General features: G+C 37.3%; 1 protein-coding gene across 2 annotated transcripts in view; it reads right to left on the bottom strand.

The window, feature by feature from the left end:
- The window catches only part of RGS22 (regulator of G protein signaling 22), a 59,672-nt gene that overhangs the window by 14,089 nt on the left and 22,939 nt on the right, over window positions 1–22,644 (bottom strand). For both annotated transcript variants that reach the window (XM_066177958.1, XM_066177967.1), the window contains exons 12-21: window positions 22,397–22,467; window positions 21,773–21,878; window positions 19,789–19,914; window positions 18,095–18,196; window positions 12,215–12,409; window positions 7,642–7,710; window positions 6,973–7,121; window positions 3,737–3,899; window positions 2,953–3,111; window positions 1,077–1,139 (exon numbers count right to left, since the gene is read on the bottom strand). In XM_066177958.1, the coding sequence (XP_066034055.1) occupies window positions 1,077–1,139; window positions 2,953–3,111; window positions 3,737–3,899; window positions 6,973–7,121; window positions 7,642–7,710; window positions 12,215–12,409; window positions 18,095–18,196; window positions 19,789–19,914; window positions 21,773–21,878; window positions 22,397–22,467 (1,203 nt within the window). The remainder of the gene's footprint in view (window positions 1–1,076; window positions 1,140–2,952; window positions 3,112–3,736; window positions 3,900–6,972; window positions 7,122–7,641; window positions 7,711–12,214; window positions 12,410–18,094; window positions 18,197–19,788; window positions 19,915–21,772; window positions 21,879–22,396; window positions 22,468–22,644) is intronic.

Here is a 22,644-nt window from a genome sequence, read left to right as displayed (position 1 = left end):
AGGGGTGGCAGCCTACCCTGGCAAGTATAAGAGTGGTGGCTGTCCAGAGGGTCCTTTGGTCAAAATCAAGTCAGCTCAATTTAGGCAGTAGGGCAGGATCTTCTCAGCCCTTCTCCAATTCTTCAAGCATGTTCTATTCCCTGTGAGCAGGATTTAGGGAACTTTTGGGAAAATTTCTTTCTAGGGCATGTTTATGAAGGGAAGAACAAAACGTTGCTTCCATCCCTCTGCCAGTATATAAAGGCTGCTTATTTTATGGGTCAACAACCTTGAAACAGAACATGGAGAATAACCATCTTCTTGACAAACAGACAAAGGGAAAACTCAGTTAACAGAACCCACATGCACTTTGGATCCCTTTAGTGCTGATGGTTTGCATGGATAATTGGTGACCGGGTCTCTAGTTTGATTTCAACAGACAATAAAAGTTCAACTGAACAAATGTACACAACTTGTATGTTGGCAATCACAAAAAGTTCACTGCTCTTCAAGAGGAAAAAACCTGGCAAACATCTGATGAAATGTATTATTAAAAAGGTTTAAAAAGTTTAAATTTGATATTATCTCAGTGCTGTGAGATTAAAATACAATTCTAAATGAAACAGATACTGTGAGATATGATTAAACCTGCCCACTCTGCTGCATACTTCACATTCCCTTTTGTGTCTGCACGTAATCCACTTGCAATAATAAATAAACTACCAGATGCTGGAATGAACAGCTTGTCCAAATAAGTCCACTGCATGCAAAATACAGATAAATGTGAATTAAAGGTACAATATTAGTTTGAAGAGTGTTAATAATGCTCCAAAGCCCAGGACAAGAGACCTTTATTTTCAAGTATGACCTCTCCAGACAGAAAGGGAGAGAAATTTACCGTGAACATCCAGCAGGGAGCTAAACTCAGGAGTAATGTGAGTAATCAGTCCACTTTAACCAGTACAGTCATGACTGCTTTAAACAGCATTACATTTGGGCCTCACACTGTCAACGGGGAAATCGTGAAGAATGTGCAAGGCCCAAATGAAAAAGACTGTGCAACTGCAGACACAAGAGACATAGGAAATTTCACTTGCCTTCCACATCCTGGTTGCTTTTTGCTGGTCTTCATGTGAAAGATCTCCAGTTATGTCCCTTATCTAGAGTTCAACAAAAGCTTATTATTTTATTTTTAAAATATTGTTTTTTGGTCAGCCTTTTAATGATTAAGACCCCAGTGATAGAATAGTTAATACGTCTTCTTATGGATTTTATGTCTGAAACTTGTTGTGGACGCACATAGAATGCTCTCCCTTCCTCAGCTATAAATGAGCACCTGCTCATTAAGACTGGGGAATGAGAGAAGAACAATAGGCAATAGCTGTCAAACTCTGCACTCCACTGGTGATGGAGTTTACTTTACCTGTAATGTTCTAAGGAACCACTTATGTGAGGAATAAATTTTGGGTTTGATTTTTTTTTTTAGTATAAAACGTTTTTAGTTCCTTTGTACAGCTGTATCAGAAATACAGACTTGATCCTGCAACTTCTTTGTAACTAAATTACACCTCAAGCAAAGGGCAAGTTTCCTGAATAAGGACTACATAGCATGCCCACACGGTTTTGTCACTGTGAAATATGAAGCCAGTGGAGAATGTCATCTGGTTTCACTTCTTCTAAAATACTTTCTTCAAAGAATCTTTTCATCCCCTGAATTTTCAATAAGAAAGAGAAAATGGCAATTGAACATAAATGGAGTTAGGAAAAGACTAAAAGCTCATTAGAAGTATGTATTTCCTGTAAACTGTTTATTTGAGTTGAATACAGCTTTTTCTAAACTACTTGGGCTAATCTCCCTGCCAACACAGTGCAGCAGGTGCAAAAAGAGGCATGAGCTATCTTCCACACCTGGAAGCAGTTTAGCCTTACTGCTTGGTCTTCTGCCAGAGCTTGTAAAGGAGGCAGAGTTCAGCTAAAAAAGGTAGAGAGTTAGGATTTTTTAAAATTTAATTTATATAATCATTATTAAAATTACAGTTTCTCTTATTAAAACCTATACTTTTCAGATTGCTTAGTGCTCTGAATCAATGGAAAAGATTCAGTTTATATGCACTTCTGACAATACTTCTGACAACCTTCGTGATGTTGTAAAGATAATAGAAAACAAGTTTTATGAATCAATGCAGTTGCATATGCGTCTGCTTGGTGGAACTGTGAAGTTTCCTTCTGCTATGACATTCACATGTCAAAGCTGTTGTGGAAATGCAAAACACCAAGTCTTTGCATCTGTCACCAGTAGGATGATCCCCTTTACATGGATCACAGCCACGGAGACACTCATAAAAGGCAGATGTTAGCTCTGTCAATTCCTCAGTCTTTCTAATGAATCAGCAGGAGTGAAAGGCTCCTCACTCCCAGCTTTTTGGCAACTTTCTGGAGTAACCAATTGGAGTAAGGCTTGTAGCAGTTAACCTCCCCACTCAGAAGAATTTCACAAGTTCTGAAGTCGATTCTACAGGCACTGCAGCTCCAGATGGGAGAATGTAGACAGTGTAAGAGAAAGAATTACAGCATGGGAAGCTCACTCAATTGCTTGTGTTCTGGTCTCCTTGGGCAAATCCTTTACACAAAGCAGTGTGCAATGGTATGGCTAAGGAAAAATGGCAGAGGGAGAGTGTAGCACTACAGCAAAAATTAGGTCACTCTCCTGGCAGCCTAGATGGCAGCAGAGCTAACACCAGCTCCTTCAGATTTAGGATCTAACAATAATACTGTCAGCGAAACTAAGCCTTCAGATGATCTGTCTTTACACTTATCAAGATAAATGTTTCAACCTGTACATGCTACAGCATCTCTTTCAATGTAAACTGAAAGTTGTGGGCTGCTTTTCCTCTGAACCTTTTTATCCCAATGGTAAATTATGAGCCAAACAAAACACAACGCTTGTATGTGTTGCTGTTGTCAAAAAATTACCTTTGCTTGTCCCTTCACCTCATGGTGTTCATCTGCCAGGAACAATGGCAGCCATTGTTTTTCTAATCTCTCCTGGACGCGTTCCTGAACTTCTAGCAGAACCACTGCCGAAAGTTGATCATGAAGGCTTTGTCTCCTTCCTCCACCTGAACACATTAGCTAAGCAATCCAAATACAATAACACATGACATAAACTTTTGTGTATACCAAAAATCCTTTATCTCTCTACATCCTTGATTTAGCAAAGCATGAGCTTAACTGTAAGCAAAGCACTTAATGCATGCTTACCCAAGGCTCACATGTACTTTTCATAAAAGGGAACAGATTACATTTGTCCCTCCCTATAATAGGATACAGACTCTGGCAAATAATACCCCAGCTTGACCAAGTAAATTGCCTAAGTATTGAGATATATCAGAGTACCACAGCTCAGACTTGCTGTCTGTGACTTTAGTGAAATACTAAAATAGAAAGCTGGAGCAAGTCACTGTGCCTGAAAGTCACTTTTACACTTTTTTTGAGCTGTCTTGTGCATGCTCTGGCTGTGGCCTCAGATCACAGTTTGAGAGAGATGTTCTGTAGGTAGAAGAGGTAGAGAGGAAAACCCTGAGCAGGAAGGAAGGGACCTATACAACCAGAATAGAACCAGATGTCTGGCCAAAAATATAGGTAAGATTTGAGGAGATATCTTGGGGAAAAGCTGGGGCAAACCCACTTGTGGACTTTTTATCTCAGCTACAGTCACAGTGATTGTTCTTTATGAATGGCTCTGTAACTATGCTACCTTTTCTTGTTGTTCTTTGGTAGCTGGGCTGTTTGGTCCAAAGAAGTACTCGTTGTTTAAGTACTTGGTTTTAATGTCTTTAGATTTTTCATCACTTTTTTCTTTATCCTTGTGGAGCATCTTTCTGAACTCTTCAATGTCTAGCCAGCACACGAGATCCATGCTACAAACAAATTTAAACAGAATGTTATTTCAATATTGAGTTAATTTCAACATTCATATCAACACTCTAAGGAGTTATTAGTTTAACTACAACCCACCAAAGTGTTCAAGACCTAAATAACAGGTCAGATTGGGCTGAAATTTTATGTTTATATTTTTTCTCTGCTACTACCCTCTGCTGAGACCATGGCACTTGCTCAACAGGCAGAACAAACTTACATCTTAGAGATCTTGCTTAGGGTGCCATCTGGGGGTACCCTGAAAGGAGTAACCTCCTCAATATGCCACTGCTAAATCCAGCAGGGACTGTGAACCAGAACCATAGTGCACAGCTCACAAAGAGAATGAATAATGGAACAAATGAGAATTTGAATCAGTACTGAGGCTCTGAGCCACTGAGGGATGAGTTGACACCTCCTGCTCTGCCTCCTTGGTATAATGCCTGAAAAAGGACCAGGGGTGACAGCTGGGAACATCAGCCCAAGAAATCCCCCTCTTCTTGCCCTGTGTGAAGTGCTGGAGTTTAAGCCAGTCCACAGTTAAGTAAATAACAACAATTAATGGCAAAATTTGTTTCTAGGGCTTTTTGTGTGCTGCTTTCTCATAAATTACCAATTCTACTACTTATTTCATTAGTCATATTCATTGTGAAATCATTTTCATTATTCAATTCTCAATCTATATATTCTTCATAATATTTGAGTGTACACTACAAGTTTAAGGTTGTTTTCATGGAATCATAGAATGGTTTTGTTCTTTAAACCAGACAACAGAATAAATGACATATCTACAATTTCAGTTTCATTTATTTGACTGTTTTCTGACAGTATCTTATTAGCTGAAGTTCTATGAGCATTTTAGTGAATACATTCACTGTATTTGCAGCAGGAAATATGAAACATTGAATTCCGACAAATCTGTTTCAATTTTCCATCTGGTTAATAATTGGCTTTTTCAAAACATTAATCTATGAGTAAAATGTTCAAAAGCATCTGACTGATTTAAGAACAGATGTTCTCCTTTCAAAAGTCTTTTGAGACCCTTACAAAACCCTAAGTTCTATTGAGACTGAAATTCTTTCATTTGCTAGTTCATCACAACATGACTAAGTTCACCCAAACGCAAATGATCCAAATTACTGTGGTTTATGGAGTAACTCCTTGGCATCTACCTATGACAACTGACCAAATATGTGGATCTTTTTAAAAAGGTAAAACATATAATCTTCAATTGTGTTAGATAAACCGTTTAGTGGTGGCTTATCCTGGCATACTGGATCAGGAGCTCATCCACAGTCAATTAGCCTGGCGAGACTAACAAGTGGTAATTCACTAACCCGCAGTAACACAAATTGTCCTGCAATTGTGCGAATATATCCTATATATTTAACAAACTATTAATTAATGGAGCTTTGTTTAGTTTCTTACCAGAATTTGTGCACAGGTACTCAGCAGCCTGTCCTTCCTGCAACTTGGATCACTTACAATTGGACATTATCAGAACCATAAGTTTTGACGAAAAGGCAAATTATGTGTTCTTTTTTTTTTTCTGAATTTTTCCAGACTGCATTAGTTCTAGGATCCCTTCAGCTTAGAGTACCATTAAGCACCTTTATTGTAGCACGCCAGCTGGACTCCAGAGTAACTAGTCTGGACCCAGCCCTAAAACACTTTCCTGAGACTTTTTCAAATGTTTTTCTTCACTATGAAGGTTTATTAAAACAAAACCAAAACAAAACAAAAAACAAAAACCCCACCAAAAAACTCCATAAATTAAGCATTTCTCTGCCTGGCTCTACCACTTAAGATGGGACTTGTCTGTGATTAACAAAGAAGTAGGAAATACCTGAGGCAATTCAGCATACCTGTCCATGACCTGTTATCTGCTCATTCCTACCATTTCCCCCGTTAGAGAGGAACTCAAGACTAGTGGTCTCTGAACTGCGATGTGTGAAGGGGGTGTGCAAGACCATTTGTTGAGGAGCAGGTAGAAAATATTAAAACTTTAGTAGAACATATAATGTATAAATATATATACACACACACACACACACATATATATATATATATATATATATATATAGGGTTTCATGCTCAAAAACTTTTTACTGATGAGATGCATGAGCAAAAAGTTTGGAGACCACTGCTCTAGACAACTACCTCAGAAGTCACCTGACTATAGGCAGCTACACCGTAAGAATTTCCATCTGAACTCATTATCTGCAGTCCTTTTGTAGTCAGTAATCTTAGGAATGATCCATCCAAATTGGTTTTAGATGTTACCTTCAGAATTAGAAATATTGTGTCCAGAAGTGTATATTTCTCTCTCTAACTACAAAGGGAACCTATGTGATGATAAGCAGAAGTGATGACATTGAGTCTTGGCCAGAGGAGTTTGTGCCAGACGCCCCTTTCCAGGCACTTTTGAAAAAGCTGACCAATATCCAATGTAAAGCTATTGCAGTGCTTGATTAGAAGCAATAGCAAATGCAAAGCATCAACTCATGGGAAGCTCAATTAAAGGAAGGACAATTTAAACGCAAAAGAAAAAGTGTCATCTTCTGTTTAGATCTTACTTTTAAAACAAACATGCTGGTTTTTTCAAAGACCCTGCCTAAGATGGTATCTGCTACAAGCTAGTAGTAATCTGAAATCTGTTCAGCAAACACAAAACTGTGGTTGCTGTCACACTGTGAGAATAACATGACTGTTTTCTATTTGTACATTTTTATAACAACCAGCTTTAATTTTTAAAATGAACTAACTTGAATCTGTACTAAAAAAGAGAAGATTCTACTCATTATAGGCTAATTGTTCTACTCAGGGGTTTGCCACTAATCAAAGCAGAAACTGAAAGCAGAACTGCAATACAAATATGTTTTGACAGGAGAATTTTCACCCCAAACATGTTAAGACAATTCAGTTGTCTGAACGATGTGTCTGCGTGTTTCATAAATATGCAAAAAACATTTTTTAAAAGACTAAAATCAGTCAACATTTAGATAGCCAAGATCATTAGCAAATATTTCTTCTGAACTTAGAAACAGGTAAAATAAGAGTAATGAAGAAACATACCTAGCAGAATGCTTATTAAGAAAAGCCCGGAACTGTTCTAACTTCTCTTTGTCATGGATCAGGTCAGATAGATTAGGACTTGCCAATTCTTTGGAAGCTTGGTGCAGGTGCTGATCTTCTTCGAGAGCCCCCGTGTCAGCCACAGTACTCTGAGGGGAGAAATTATTTTGCTTGCATAACTGGATTTTTCACCTCTGTATTTTGCTCAGTCTAATAATCCGTTCATTAGATAACCTGTCTCTGTAAAATAGCTTTCTAATCACTGAGAAAATAAATTGAGTTAAGGCTCCAGCTCCTAGTAAGCTTTACTTTTATGTTTGCTTTAAACATATCAGTGTCTGCAGGTTCCATAATCAAATAATCCAATAAATACCTGTAATTCACTTGAAATGGAGGCATTTACTCAAGAGTAGGGGCCCAAAATACATTCCACAGACTTTAGGTCTGATATTGATGGAACTGACAGAAGACCTGTGTATCTAATTAATACAGTGGCTGTCAATCAGTCCCCAAAATAAATGGTAGAAATCAGACTATTTGCTTCTCCAAACTAGCATCTGGTCAGCCTTTCATTGCTGATACTCAAAGTGTGAACCCTCTCTGACAGCGAAAGGGTTTGTTTGTGTTAGTAGGTACTTGTCTTACCTCATCCTTCTTGGAACTACTCACTTGATGCAAAGCCTGGAGCTCTCTAAAGTACACGGAGTCCAGCTGTTGAGTTTCTTCCACCAACTCCACCTAATAAAAATAATATCTTGTATCACCCCTACAGTACACATTATAGAAAGATGGAGAACTACATGGGCACTTTGCCAGTGACAGTGGATAGAACAGAATACATGTGCCAGTAACGAGACTGATGTTTAGAAGCGACAAGAAGTCACATTCTTGTGACAAACAATTCTATCAATAGCTCTGATAGAAAAAACCTTTTCCCATCTGTGTAGGATCAGATGCCGATTTCTACAGAATACTACTAAATAACCTAACTATAACTTTAAGAAAATAACTTTGATTCAAAAAATTGCTAAATTCTAATATGTAATAATATATTGTGTGCATTGTGCATATATTATATTTTGTGTGTTGGGTCAGATGTACCTGATTGCCTGTACCAGCAAATTGTATGTCAAACTGACACTGAGAAGCAGAAAAACAGTTCTTAAAACTAGGACTCTCAATGGGAAATGTCAAGAAGACAGAGTGCCGCAGATATGAAGAAACAGAAATTTAAGATGAGAAAGATGTTAAAATTCCCCTTTCTTAAATTATTAACTGTGTGTGATTTGAATTAATGAAGTTGGCATTTTTTAACTTAATTAGAAGCTGTATGTACCTAGAGCAGTTCTTCATGATACGTACAATCAATCAGTAACTGTGAAAGAGATATTTGGTGATCCTCTTGGCTGACTAAACCATTTGAATGCAGATTTTAGGACATTTAGCAAAATCGAGCCAATGCCTTACGCTGATCTGCATGCCCATTGCAAAGATCAGAAAGCTGTGATTATCTTATACAAGATGTTTCTGTGCCAGAGAGAGCAGAGAATGTTTAGATTAATATTTGTGATACTTTCATCTAAATGTGAATACCACACTAATCACTCTGTTATCTGAATGTCTTTAAGCTCAATGTAACTTTATTCCGTTGTTATAAAGTGCTTTGTGCTATTCTTTCCCCTAAAACAAAACATAGTTTAAATTAAATAGTAAAATCATTCAGAACATTTTTCACAAAGTTTATAGAGAAAGCAGATAGAGGCAGAATGAGAGTCAACAATAAAAAGAAAATCTCCTGATTTCATGTTTCATTTAAAGAAAAAACATAGATAGATATATATTGAACGTGTCCCAAATAAACAATTTTGGACTCACCTAATTCTCGATAAAATACCTTGTTTCATTATGGGCAAAATATGTCCTGCTATAGAGTAGAACAAAGGGGAAGTGTAGAGCCAGGGACTGAACAAAATACAAAGCAGACGTTGTCTTTGTGCTTGGGAAGGAGTGTGCCTATCAGCCTGCACCTAGTACAAAGAGACTCTAGTGCCTCCTAGAACAGGTCGTTTTATGTATGTGTATTATAACTCTTCACAAACACTTGTATTGTGCAGTCAAAAGGATTTAGTTGTTTTTTCGTGCTCAGATTAAGATCTTTGTGTTATTAGAGCACTGAGAACTCTGGACGTAACTTCACTTGCAAGGCATCGCATCTTCCAAACTGAAAGGGCAATAGATTATCCTGTGGTTAACTCAAGGAGATATAAACTGACATACATATTAACTGAAAGGAAAAGTTTATCTTCAATTCTTACTTTTCACTAGAAGCAGTGAAAACAGAGAGCTCGAAAGCAGACTCCTTTTTATGCAAAAACAATGTACGAGAACCCTCGTCTTTGCTGATGACTTGACTCAGTGAGGACCGGCAACAGACACTAGACAACTCTTATAGATAGTACGCACAGAAAATACAGGGTTGCAAAAGACTAACACTAGTCTGCTACAAAGTACATAAAATTTCAGATTCATTAAATGTATCAATCAATTCCAAGGTGCACTGGAGGTCATAAAGAATTATAGCTGAAATAGTTCAGAAAAAAAAATTTATCTGAAAGGTTAGAAAAGCAAAGAAAATATTTTACAGATGTCTTTGGATTACTATATTTCATTTCACTAAGTTTCTCAAAGTTTCAAAGTTTCTAAAAGATATTATGTTATCACAGGATGAGAGGGGAAGTCCCCTTGTGAATTAATTACAAGGTAGAAAATCAAAACCAAAGAAATAAATAATTTTCATTATGGGGTGGGGTTCCTATTGGAGTCTCAAAGGGACCTGCACTGAGGTTGTTTTTCAAACATTCAGAAACTATCTGGAAAAGGAGGTGAGTGAGGATGCAAAAAAGTTTGCAAAATGATTCCACAGAGCAAAAAATTAAATTGACTGTGAAAAGCTGCAGGATAGCGGGACACTTTAGCATCTGCATGATAAAAGGCCAGCTGAATTCAACGATAATAAACATTAAGTCATTCCAGTGAGCTCCAAATTAGGGCTTTCCATTAGTAGTTATTACTTGGGAAGGAAATCTTGGAATCATCGCAGATGGCTATTAGCTCACATTTTGCACATCCACTCAAAGTTCACCAGGAGTCAAAAGGAAATTAGAATGATAGGAACAATTAGGAACGGACAAAGAGCACAACAGAAAACATGGTTCTGCCACTGTGTAATCCTTAGTGCATCCAGATCTTGAGTATTGCTTACATCACATCAAAATAATATAAAATAACACATGCAGATGGGGCAATAAGTGCAACAAATGGAACACCTTCTGTAGGAGGAGAAGTCAAAGTGTCTAGGATTCTTGAGTTTCAAGGAGATCTAATTGAAGTAGGATATAACAGAAACTTGGAAAAGCATAACAAAATTGAGAATAGGACAAGATAACAACTATTCACTTGTTCCTTATAACATACAGATCTAGGGCACCAGGTGAAATTACCAGGGAGGAGTTTGCAAACAAATCAAGATATGCATTTTCTTCTCCTATTGCTTGACTAAACCATGAAACCCATTTCTACAGTGAGGCTGAAGATATATCACACAAGATACATTCTACAGAAACCCATGGGGGAGAAAAACCTCATCAAAGACTATGAAAATCAAAAATGGGAATGAGACCTCTGTTCCGTGAACTTCTTTGGTTGCAAAGTGCTGAATATGGTTGTATGTTTCTTTTCCAGCCTAATACTCCATTCTTAAATGTTTAATACTGGCTAGCACCTAACTGGCTTAGAAGACCATTCTCATCTTTGATTTTAGGTATCTATTCATCTAGTTGTTCTTACATGCACGTGACATAGAACCAAAAATATACTGTACTACAAAACTTCTGCAAAAATATTTCAAAATATCTTGCAGGGGTCAATGTGGGCATGTTATTACAAGCTGACAGAAGTATCAGCAGTAAGTGATGAAAAACAGGAAAAAGAACTAACTTCCTGCCCTCTAACTCCTGATTCCCATCTCTAAGTTTCTCCTTCCATATCCAAGAGACAGATGCTAAAGACTGAAATTAGACTCATAGAATCATAGAGTGTCCTGAGATAGAAGGGATCATTGAGTCCAGCTCCTGATCCTGCACAGCACCATCCCCAAGAGTCACACCACATGCCCAAGAGCATTGTCCAAGCACTTCTTGAACTCTGTCAGGCTTGGTGCTTGGCCTGGGGAGCTCTTCCAGTGCCCAGACACCTTCAGTGTGAAGGAACTTTTCCTAATATCCAACCTAAACCTCCCCCACACAGTTTCAGGGCATTCCCTTGGGTCCTGTCACTGGGCACCACAGAGAAGAGATTGGTGCCTGCAGACCCCCTCAGTCTCTTCTTCTCCAGGCCAAACAAGTGACCTCAGGCCTCGTAGGCTTCCCATCAAAGCCTTTCACCATCTTCACAGCCCTCCTCTGGACACTTTGCAGTAGCTTTATATCTTTCTCATATTGTGGCACCCAGAAGGAATTTGTCCTACAGCTAGCAAGTTGTTGGTAAGTTTAGAAAGAACAGAGAGCCGCAGGATCCACCACAGTCATCACCATTTCTTGTTGTTATTTGTCAAAGGCACAGTCAGGATTGCAGCCATCTCCTCTGACCTCTGTGACCATGTCCAACTCAAGTTTTCAGAATATTTTGGGATTAGAACTGAGTACATATCTGAGCCACTTTTTTAGAGCAGCAATCTAAAAAGTGTTTGGGGCAAATGCAGCGGAATCACATATCACATTTCCTCTATGCTAAGCAGTAGCTGTACTTGAATTTTAAACACCAGAAATACCTATTGTCACTGCACTGACACCCTAGAAAGCCACCTTACTATGTGTTTATCATTAAAAATATAGAGGGCTTGTGGGAAATCCATCATAAAAAAACTACTTCTCATGAATGATATGATTGCAGAAACATAAAACTTCCTGAGTGCAGAGAGACGCTTTCCCACAGCAAGATGTGTTCCTCCCCAGTTCACAGGCCAAGGAGTCTATGAAGCCCACACCTTCCTTTCAGATTAGAAGTCTGCTCTCCACAAGAAGCTCAGACTATTTCCACATTTCAGGATGGAGAGGAGTAAGTAAAACATCTCATAATACTTCTCGCTTCCTCAGTATAAATACAACAGGGTTTCATAGGAATGCTCTTGTGATTTTTTTTTTCCCTGAAACAAGAATTTTTCATGGTGTCTTCCAGATATTACCTTTCTATAAGTGTATTTGTCTGCTTCCACCATCTTCATCCATGGTTCATGCAGAATAGTGAGGATATGTTCTTCTGCTAGGTCAAAAAGGTCCTCAAAAGCTGGGTCGATTTTGTGATAAATGATATTTTTCTTATTCTGATGAAGTCCAATGTCCATATTGGCAGATGGAGCAATATAAGTTGCATAAAGGAACTACAATAAAACAGAAGAAAATTGTATCTTAGCCATGGTTAAAGACCCTTGAAGGGGAGAATTAATGCATGTTTGTTCCCCACTGCCCTACTGTTTGTTCAGAACAAGTATTTGTCCAAAATTCAGTTATTGACATAATGGATCCCCCTGCCATTTTTACTCTTACTTGTTAAAATGGTTAATGCAATTTTCACTTGGATATATTTGGCTGATACTTAGATTCAGATAACCACAACTATTACAGCAACTGCACTCTTCATGAAGTCACACTGTTGTTTTGCAGAATATATACTGGGCCAATTAGTGAAGACATCTTACTTCTTCTAAGAGACGTAATTTGTAAATTTGAGGTTAAGATTAATGAAAACTTATACAGTTTCATTCTGTGTGGAGGTTCTCTTATATAGTTTTTTTTGAAAATGGTAAGACTTATTATAGTACAGGATCTGTGCAAGAGATACCACTGCACAGCTGAGAACTAAGCCCTTACAAAAACAAGAATCACAACATGCTTCTTATCTGAAGCACAGAGTTTGCTTTCAACATGTACAAGTCGCAGAAAATTGAACCTGCAGAATATTTCCTTCTCCCTAACAGCTCATCTTGAAGCCCAGAATAATGTTACTTATTTCAATTTTTTTTATACAGTCCTCTATGTAAATCTCTTGTTTTCTAAATGTTTCATAAATTATGCTATGAAAATGAACATTGAACACTCAGAGTAAAATAAAACACTTTTTTTCCAGGAATATCTTGAAAGAGGATATTCCAGAACAGCTTTCTAAAACTTCATTATTCTGACTTCAGCTAGGAACTCAAGTAAAAAAAGATGCTGCCAAAATATATTTCATCTCCTTTTAAATATTTTCTCTCCTTCATATTGTGAAAGTCTAACTATATTTCAAACATACAGTCAGGGACCAGATTAGTAGCACAAATCAGAATTTCTAGGATAGCATTGACAACTCCATTTTCACTATTTATTATCACGCAGATTTGACAATGGAGAATTCAGGATTCTGATAATTCTCGTTTTCCCTATGTTGCTAAAATCCAGCTGTAAGTAGCAGATGTACAAAACAATAGAAGAGAAGAAAATAATATGTTTACTCTGTGTTCAAGCAGTAATAAAACACTGGTGCACTTAGATTTCAAGCACAAAAGGAGAATATTTGAGTACATTAAATAACTATGTTTCTGTTTGTTTTAAATTAAATGTTGATTTATTAGACTCTCTTTTTCAAACAGCAACAGTAATAGAGCATATCCCCATTATTTTGGACCTTTACAATTTGAAACAAACCCTTTAGATTCTCCTGGTATTAGGTCACTGAGGAATATAGGGCTATGATGGCTGACATCCATCCCCTGGTTAGCTGTTGTTATGATTGCTGTATTTATTGTGTATGCAGGATTCTACACTCTTCCCACATTTCTACATTTTCACTGCAAACAAGGATGGTCTGTGCCTACTGCGCCTATTGTTATCAGTGCAATAATGATACATAGATGCAAGGTGTAAGAGAAATAGAACATCCATAGGGAGAGTCTTACCTGAAAACAAGACCACATTTATCCTAAATTAAACCCTTCTCATTAAATCCCTAAGTACATTTAAATTTAAAAGCTTTAATTAAATTCACAGTGATCTCAAAAGTTGAAAGTTACTTTGAAGAGCCCTAACACTAGGAAAGTTTCAGTGAAATCATGTTAAGTCTGATCCAAAACATTTAATGTATAAAATTAGCCAAATTAGAAGAGACAAGTCCAATGATATCAAGATGTGGTATCTTTAAAAACAGCCCTTCCAAAAAGGGGCAAACCATTTCAGTTGTCGTTAGGACTATGTTGCTCCACCTGTTATGACTTACCACACAAGGGATCTGTAAATTAATAAAAAGCTGCAAATAGAGGTTCTCAGCGTTTCAGTACAAATTAACCTGGCTCCTTAAATGAGTGATCATTTGAGCATAGTTTTAAGAATAAAATAAAAAAAACCACACCACTGGTTTCTTGGCTGGAATTCCCTTCCCCTATGATTTTGTAAGAAATAGGTTAACTTGAGTATATTTGCTACTCTTCTCTTCCTAAGAGCTGGCAAAAAATATCCTGCGAAGTCAGGAATTGCCCAGACTAAGAAATGTTGACCAAAAGCTATTGACAATCTGCTCACATGAACACTGTTGGAATATACTGCCACATTAGGGACTGCCTTTGTAGGCTACTCTACCTACAGAGCTGCCCCCAGTTCTTTATAATTTCACATGCAAAACCAGAACATAGTAAAGAGAGATATTTTTCTCCAGCACCAATAGTTAGGACTGGTAATACACATGAAGCAAAAATTCAGAGGTGGTTAAGCTAGCTAGAGGAGTGCAATTATCCAAACTCAAAGAACCGGACCAATCATTATGGCTTCTTCATTTGAAGGATGCACATTTACAGTGTCAGAGGATTTGGCATCTTTTTACTTGAATTCTCATAAGAATCCAATGCAATGGAATTTGACCAAGTAAATGAATACATGCACTTGCAGATGTGAGAGAAATGAGAAGTAGCATTCATCCCTGTGTCCCTCATACAGAGTTGAGGTGCATATGTAGATTCGCACAGATTCAATTGCAAGGACTCCAGGAAAAACAACTGAGAAAGGTTCTAGACAACAAAAGAGGCAAAAAAGAGGAAAAGTGTCTGTTCACAGTGTCTTCAACACAGAGAAATGCAATTTTATAAAAAGTAATAATCATAGCCTCTTTTTATTCCCATGTCATGGAATTCCTGAGGTTTTCTCATTCTCAGTGGAATATTGAAATTGTTAAATTGGTCAATCTCTTAAGGGATCAACAGCGGAAATTACATTAAACGAACTTGTAGGTTAACAAATTCATACAAAAATCCGAAGCAGATTACATCAAGTGCATATCAAACTTCATTGATTCATTGTTTTGTTCCTATTGAGAAACACAAGAATTTTTCTACCTGCCAGCTATAAATTCTCCCATAAATGCAAATATGTGATAGATTGAACCCAAAACCTTATCTGGAAATTTTGTCAGTTTGCATATTGGAATTACTTAAAATTGCAGAAACCTGATTACACAAAATGCTTACAAAATTCAGATTAAGACTTTGGCCTCAAATCAGGGATTGTACAGGCCTTGGGCTCTGGTGTGAATTCATCCCCAGATGAGAAGGCTTTGATAAGCAATTTCAGAATGACTGGAGTGAAGCAAGAAATGCAAGAAAGATTTAAGTGTAAGTGCTTTGTACTGCTGCCCAAAGGAATGGATATTGCTCTGATCTGAATGAGGGGCTTGTGTAGCTGCTTGGCAGAATCATACGATGGATGAATGCAGTGCACTGGCTGGTGTTAAACAGATAGGCTAAACTGCCTTAACCTCCATCATCTCTTCCCACTAACATAAATCTTGTATCTGACCCTAAAAGTCCACAGTAATGAGGACTCCCTTTATCTAAATTGATTCTAGCATTAAAATATTGTATTTCCCACAACTGTATTAAGTTTTCTAATTCTAAATAACTTTTTCTAAAATTAAAACCCAACATGATATGTTTCTTTATTGGTTTTATTTTCAAATTTTTTTACACTCCTGTGCATATGTTTACAGTGAATAACCAGGTGTGTTCCTGGATGGTTACCCGTACTTGTCATAATTCTTATCCGTCAGATTTCATTCTCACTGTAGTTTCTTTCTCCATGTGAATGTATATATACCTTGGAAAGCATTTTATTGGTCTATGATAAAGCTGAGATAGCAATGCCTAACAAATGAAACAATGAGAAGCAGATACACAGCAATCAAGGTTTGTTCTTGTTTCTAAGGGGAAGCAGGCAGCACACATATGGAACACTCAGTCTCTGCATGTCTCTTTCTGTAATAAATAGTAGAATATATATATGATAATGTGTCATGTGAATCTGATTCACATTCTCTTAGGAGCATTTGAAGTGACTGTCTTCTTGTGCCAAAGGTGAGTGCAGAATTTGGGAAGGCATCCCTTCCGTAAGCAGACTCTGTAGATTGGTTGCAGCTTGACTCTTTACGGTGTTCCAATGAAAACAAGTATAATTCTTCTGCAGCCTTAAAAGGCAAGCTTGAGAATGATACCAAATGTTGCAGCACATGTGTTGATTTGTTATGTTACATTTCAGCTGTTAGTTATACTAATGGAACCGTTTCACATATTTCGTTTTGATGTATTTACTTTCATGGCTATGTGTATGTACTGTCTGCAATTGCCTGGTAACGCTGATTGTACGATGTTCTGCTGTCACCACCAGGCCAGCATTGGAAATAAGATTAGTAAGAAAGACCTGGGCCTTAAATTTTCAGCTATGCAACAACTGCAAAAAGAACATAAACTGGTGTGAAATGAAACCAAAATGAAAACCATCAGGGGCCATAAACTAAGCTTTGGCCTGCAATAAAACACATAGGAAAATGGTGACACAGAATAGATAAGGCCAACTTGCATATCTGCTCTGAGAAGCTCCCCAGCCATACACAGGCCTGGACAGATGCAGCAGACAGTCAGACTTAAGGGGACATTCAGTTGCCCACAGCCTTAGGCCATAACAAGGGCTGGAGGGGAAAACAACTACATAGGGTAGCAGTTCAGAGACAGAAGAGAGGGAGGAATCCATGCCTTGGCCTGTGCTCGGAATTTCTGTACAAATAACACTGATTCAGATGAGAATTCTGGACAAATATGCAAAATTCTGTCATTTACCCAGTAAAACCTCCAAGAAGGAAAAGAAGACAAATTCAGGGATGTCCAGATGCTCAGGAACATGTCATATAAAGAGATTACTCTCATCCACTCTCTACAGACATTTGTTCCAATGATATGTGAAGTAGCTCTGCTCTATTACAGTACAAACCGAAGTATGTGGATAGGATATACTCCTGCACAAAGTTTATAGGGGAAAATCAGACCAAAGTTTCACGAAGTGATTTTGAAAGTTCCTTGTAGTTCTTCTAATGATATCACACTGTGGCAAGTTCTTTCCCTGATGGAATCAATCTACTCTGCCTTCAGCACCACTGTGGGCTAAGTGCATGCTCAATAAAATACTATTTTATAGGAAATATCAGTTCCACTTAACATTAAATGAGGGTCTGAACATCTATTTAGGGGATGACAACCATGGTAAAGATAATAATGATGCCCTGACAATCATAACAATTAAACAGGGCTGACAACGATCAATTTTCATTATTGAGGTCATTATCTGAGGTCTGTACTATGAGATCTGCAGTTCTGACTGACACAGGAGATGGAAGGAAAGGTACAGCACAATTAGATGGTTTAGAAAAAATACTATCTCTGATGTTAACATTAAGCAGACAGTTTCCAAATATGACGCAGTGTAGCAAAGGGGAGTTTAGGTAAACTGAGTATAATAGATAAAACTGGGAACAGGCTACAGAGCCTGGAAACCAAACTATGCATGTTTAATGTTTGAATCAAGAAATTCCATGGAAACAATCCAAAGAGCTCCTTTTATTGTCCACAACACAGATTTACTTTGGTGCGGGTTGTCAAGATTTGGAAACTTTTCTATTTTCTATCTTCTTTTCAGTCTTTACACTGAACAAATGCATTTGTGAAGGGAGTGAATGAATGTATTTTTTAAAGAAAACCGCATTATTTACAACTTACTTGAGCTTGATTGCATATTTGAAAATATTGAAGGGTTTCTTGGTAAAAAAGCTGATGATAAGCCTGTAGGTCAAACCAAAAGTACACGCAGTTCTTCCACAACTAGAGATGAAAAATATTGTAAGTTATTGCTACCCAAATATCACAATTTTATAAAAAATTGATTTCCCAATGCCAGTAATTATTTAGCTCCTTGGGGTCATCATAAATCAAGCTCAATTTAAGATGGATTTAATCTTCTGTTGAATACTGGCAGAGGGACAACATATTTAATAGCATTGTCACAGTGATACTCTATCTTTTATGGTATCCTTTATGCATAATTGGCCATTAAAATCGTTAACACTGTAGTTAACATTTGAAGAATAACCACATTTCAGTGGCATAAAGCCAGTGCTAAAGAAGAGATGCTGATAATGGACATGCAGAGTTTGTGCCATGGTAAAATAGTGTTTTGCATCAATAACCAAAATGATTAAATACTGTGTACTTGGCATATTGTACTGGGATTATCATTTCATGTTTATTATGTGCATTTCTGAGACCCAGAGTCTTAGCCTCATTTCATAAATTCAAACAAGCAGCAAAAGATCTTTCAGAAAAAGTCTAGATCTTCCCCCAAGTCCTCTGTTTTAATCATGTGTTTATGGGGTTTAGACCCATAAAAAAAACCCCTGAAACTTCCATCACTAACCAATAAAGAATATGTTCCAAAAGGTAGGGGTAGGGAACTTTGTCCCACAAACTGTAGCCTTCCAGACCTGGAACATGAGTGAAATAGGCTTCACAGCTGAAGAGAAAACTTTAGGCAAATAATTTTGAAAGGAGTCTGGCACCTGGAAAGGCCAGAGCCACGTGGTGGGTGGTTGCCTGTCTCCAATGAAAAAGTAAGTTTCTTTGATTTAGATTTCTACCTATACACATTTGATATTTTTAGCTGAATGTATTCAGCTTTGGAAACATTGGATCTTGCCTTGTAGAAGCCAGAGGCATTTCTAGCTACTGCTGCTAATGGATTCTGCGTTGTGCTAGTGGTGAAACAGATGTCCATCTTGATTGCATTCAAACCTCCCCTAAAGACTCAATTTTTCTGCAAAGCCACTAAACACTAACTCAATATTCTTAACTTGTTCCAATTCAATCCTCAATTTACACCCAGCAATGAATGATAGCTCTGCTGACTACATAGAACAAATAGTGTTATGTGTCTCAGAATTCCAAGGAGGTTCATGGAAGCATAAGAACATTTTAAAAATATTTGAGATATTGGACATTGCTAACCCAAAAAGTAAGAAGAAATCAGATTATTGTGAGTAATAGCACAGCAGATTTCCCATCTTTAAAAAAAAATGGGTTTTGTGGGTCAAGACCTCATTTTTTTCTGCCAAGTTAAAGGTTAATTTTTAAAAATTTTTAGTCTTTTTAATTTTTTTTTTTATTCCTGATGGTACAATAAGAATTCCAATAGGTTTGAGACAGTAAGAATCTGACAGCTTGGTTAAGACCTGTCATTAGTTTGCATATATACATGAATAGTTTATTGTTGTTGAGGGATTGAAGTCTCAAAAGTAATAATTCATCCAGTCATCAATCTTTCTTTCACAATTCTTTTTTTTTCAGTCTGGCTGCCCTCTATAACTTGGCATTCAGTCAATTGTGGACTAAATTATCACAGAGTAGGAAAATATTCATACCTTATTCCCTGACTTCTCACAGAATTGTGTGAAGTAGTAGCCTGCTCTGTTCTCCAAATAAAGAGACTGCAGCATGCTTTCAATTCCTGATCCCCTGAAGACAACACTGCCAGCAGCACTTTTTCCCTGGACAAATAAAACAGTTATACAGCAAGGAATAGCAGGCTTTCATTACTTTCAAATGTCTCTACATTTGAAATGGAGGGCCATGAAGTGTGTTCAATTAGTATCTTCATCCCAAGGAAGTAGACTCCATTTTCTACTACATATATTGATCATTGCCCTCCACACCATTTTCCCCACTAAATATTCACATCCTGTGGAATAAATCTGATGACTAAAGACATGCAAAGTAGCTAAGTGATCATTTCAACCATCCCTTAGGTGGTTCCTCAATACTTAAAACAGAAAACAAACAAACTTAATTCGGTCATTAAGTCTTTAGCTCTGGGGAATTCCAGTGTGGCTCAGCTACATCAGTTAGCTGTCAAGGGTTGTCTCAGCTCAGGCTACTGTGTTTTGAATTAAGAGAAGTTAAGAGGTGGTTATTTGGTCTTGATTCAAAACCTTTGACTATCATGGAACAAAAGATACATCTTCTGGGGTTATACCACTAACATGAGCAACAAAATCATGAGCAATTTAGGGAGCCAGAAATCCATGCTCGTTACCATGGCTAGCCCCTGGAGCATTTGAGGAAGAATACATCCATTTTGTCAATGCTCACGGAGAAGCCAGAAGAGGCTTCTGTAAGTAAATTAGCTTCTGATGATCACAAGAGAGAAATTATGGCTGATTTGCTGTCTCTGATAGCAGAAGTGGAAACAGATGAGTGTGGTGGCTGGAAATCAGCTTCTTTCCAAACAGTAACAAGGATGGAGAAGGGCAGGAAGCAGTAGGAAACCAAACTTTTGAAGCAGAGTAGGAAGAACTCCCTCCCCAGTAAACTATGAATCCCTGCATTCCCCTTTGCATCATATTTGTGAAGGCAAATTGGGAGGTCTTGACTGCAGGTACCAGTCTAACCAGTGTAAATGTATGATATTTTCTTATGTCAGTAAGAGGGAAACTGCATATGATGTATAAAAACTAATAGTTCATGTGTGAACTTTTGCTTAATATATACTCCTAACTGTAAATGTCCCCTAATTGCAAAGACTAACCTTTTTTCTGTCAAAAACAACGAAGTAACATGATTGCAGTGAAGTAATAAATAAAGTGTGATTTTGAAGTGCAAAACAAACAAGCATGTGCTCAACTGCTCAGCAAACTCCATGCACATGTGAATGGGCCCAGATTTCATAACATTTTGTTTCTTTTAGTTGTAAGGCTATGGAAATCAATACCTTCATGAAAGAGCAGGCTGTTTTAAGACCATTCCACAAACAAGAAAGGTTTTGGATATATTTTAGATTGTCAGATGTTGACATCTAATATGTTTAATTTGTCATTATTTTAACAGTTATTGAGAAAAGGCTCATCTGTGCAGTGTGCCTCTCCTGAGGTTTGCTCAACTGAAGACCTGCTTAGCAGGCAATAATTCAATACAGAAAAGAATGAAGTACACAAGCAATAAAGAGGGATTGTAAAAATGAACCATTTTCCTCTTATGAATGTTATAGTTTTAATGACTTTCTAAGGCAGATTCAGTTTTCACCATAAGTCTGATATATTTTCCTATGCAATGATTCCACTGAAGCATTTATCCAGATAGTTTTCCGTAACAGCCTACTGAGCACATGGTCACTATGGAGAAGATCAACACTTTCTAGTGAAAATAAACCTCTGTGTGTGCCATGACTTCCTGTAACATAGGTGACAGATACAACAGAGAAAATGCTGACATTCTAATGATACCTCTGCATAAAGCACTGACATTGATTAAATTCAACCAATTTATCTCCATTATTGACTACTTCATACTGCAGAATAAAATGTTTTAACCCATGATTCAAGACAACTAATATTTTCAAGGCATACTTACGTGGAGCAGCTCAGCATAGGTGTACTTTCTATGACCCTGGCATTTTGAGTCTTTGGTCCCATCCAGAACTAAGCTATGAATCATGTCTGTGCTCACTGACACTGGCCTGGATCACAAAGAAAAAAAAAATTCAATACATATTTAAGAAAAATCTAGGGCTGCTTATAGAATAAATAAATAAGAAGGGGCAGAAAAGTGATGTAATGACTTAGTGAACAGTAGAGGAAAAAGTACATGGAGTTCAAATTTATAATTTAAAAAAATGTAGAAGGATGCCTTTTTCATATTGCCCTGTGGAAATCATTGGCATAGCAGGACTCTGAGGCTTAGCATTTGAGACAGGTTAAAAGAATGTGAATGTAGAGAATATCAACTCTTATATAAGAGAAAACACTTGTATTTAGGGAAATACACCCTTTTGTGTTGTGGCATAAACAAGCGAGGGAGGAATAATCAGCCAGGGAGGAATTCTCCATGCAAACAATCTGTACTATAACTGTGCTTCACTAAGAAGATAACTGTATTAAAGAAAAGCATCAATGAAAACAGTAGAATCTAAAATAGTTCATCAGTCTTTGAGGTTTATTGCTGCGCAGAAAGATACACAAGGACTTTGGTACTTACCACATTCTACTGCTAGAAATATCATCCCCTTTGAGACTTCCCGTGAGAGTAGGTGGTAATCCTGATGATCCCTTCAAAGAGAAATTTGGTTTAGCTGGTTCTAATAAAGTTGTCGGTGACTTTGCTCTACTTTTGTAAAAGACATTATGGAAAAATAAGGCAATTCTGATTATTTTTCCATGTTTATATTTTCTTAAAATGTTCTCATTAACTTGTCAAAAACAGTCAAGGGTCTTCAGGAGTATTCT

The sequence above is a fragment of the Chamaea fasciata genome, unplaced genomic scaffold (genome assembly GCF_029207755.1).
Source record: "Chamaea fasciata isolate MVZ Bird 193981 ecotype frontalis unplaced genomic scaffold, bChaFas1.0.hap1 SCAF_1, whole genome shotgun sequence".
NCBI lineage: Eukaryota > Metazoa > Chordata > Aves > Passeriformes > Sylviidae > Chamaea > Chamaea fasciata.
Note: the sequence above shows the minus strand (reverse complement) of the source record. Positions and strands in the feature narration are given on the sequence as shown.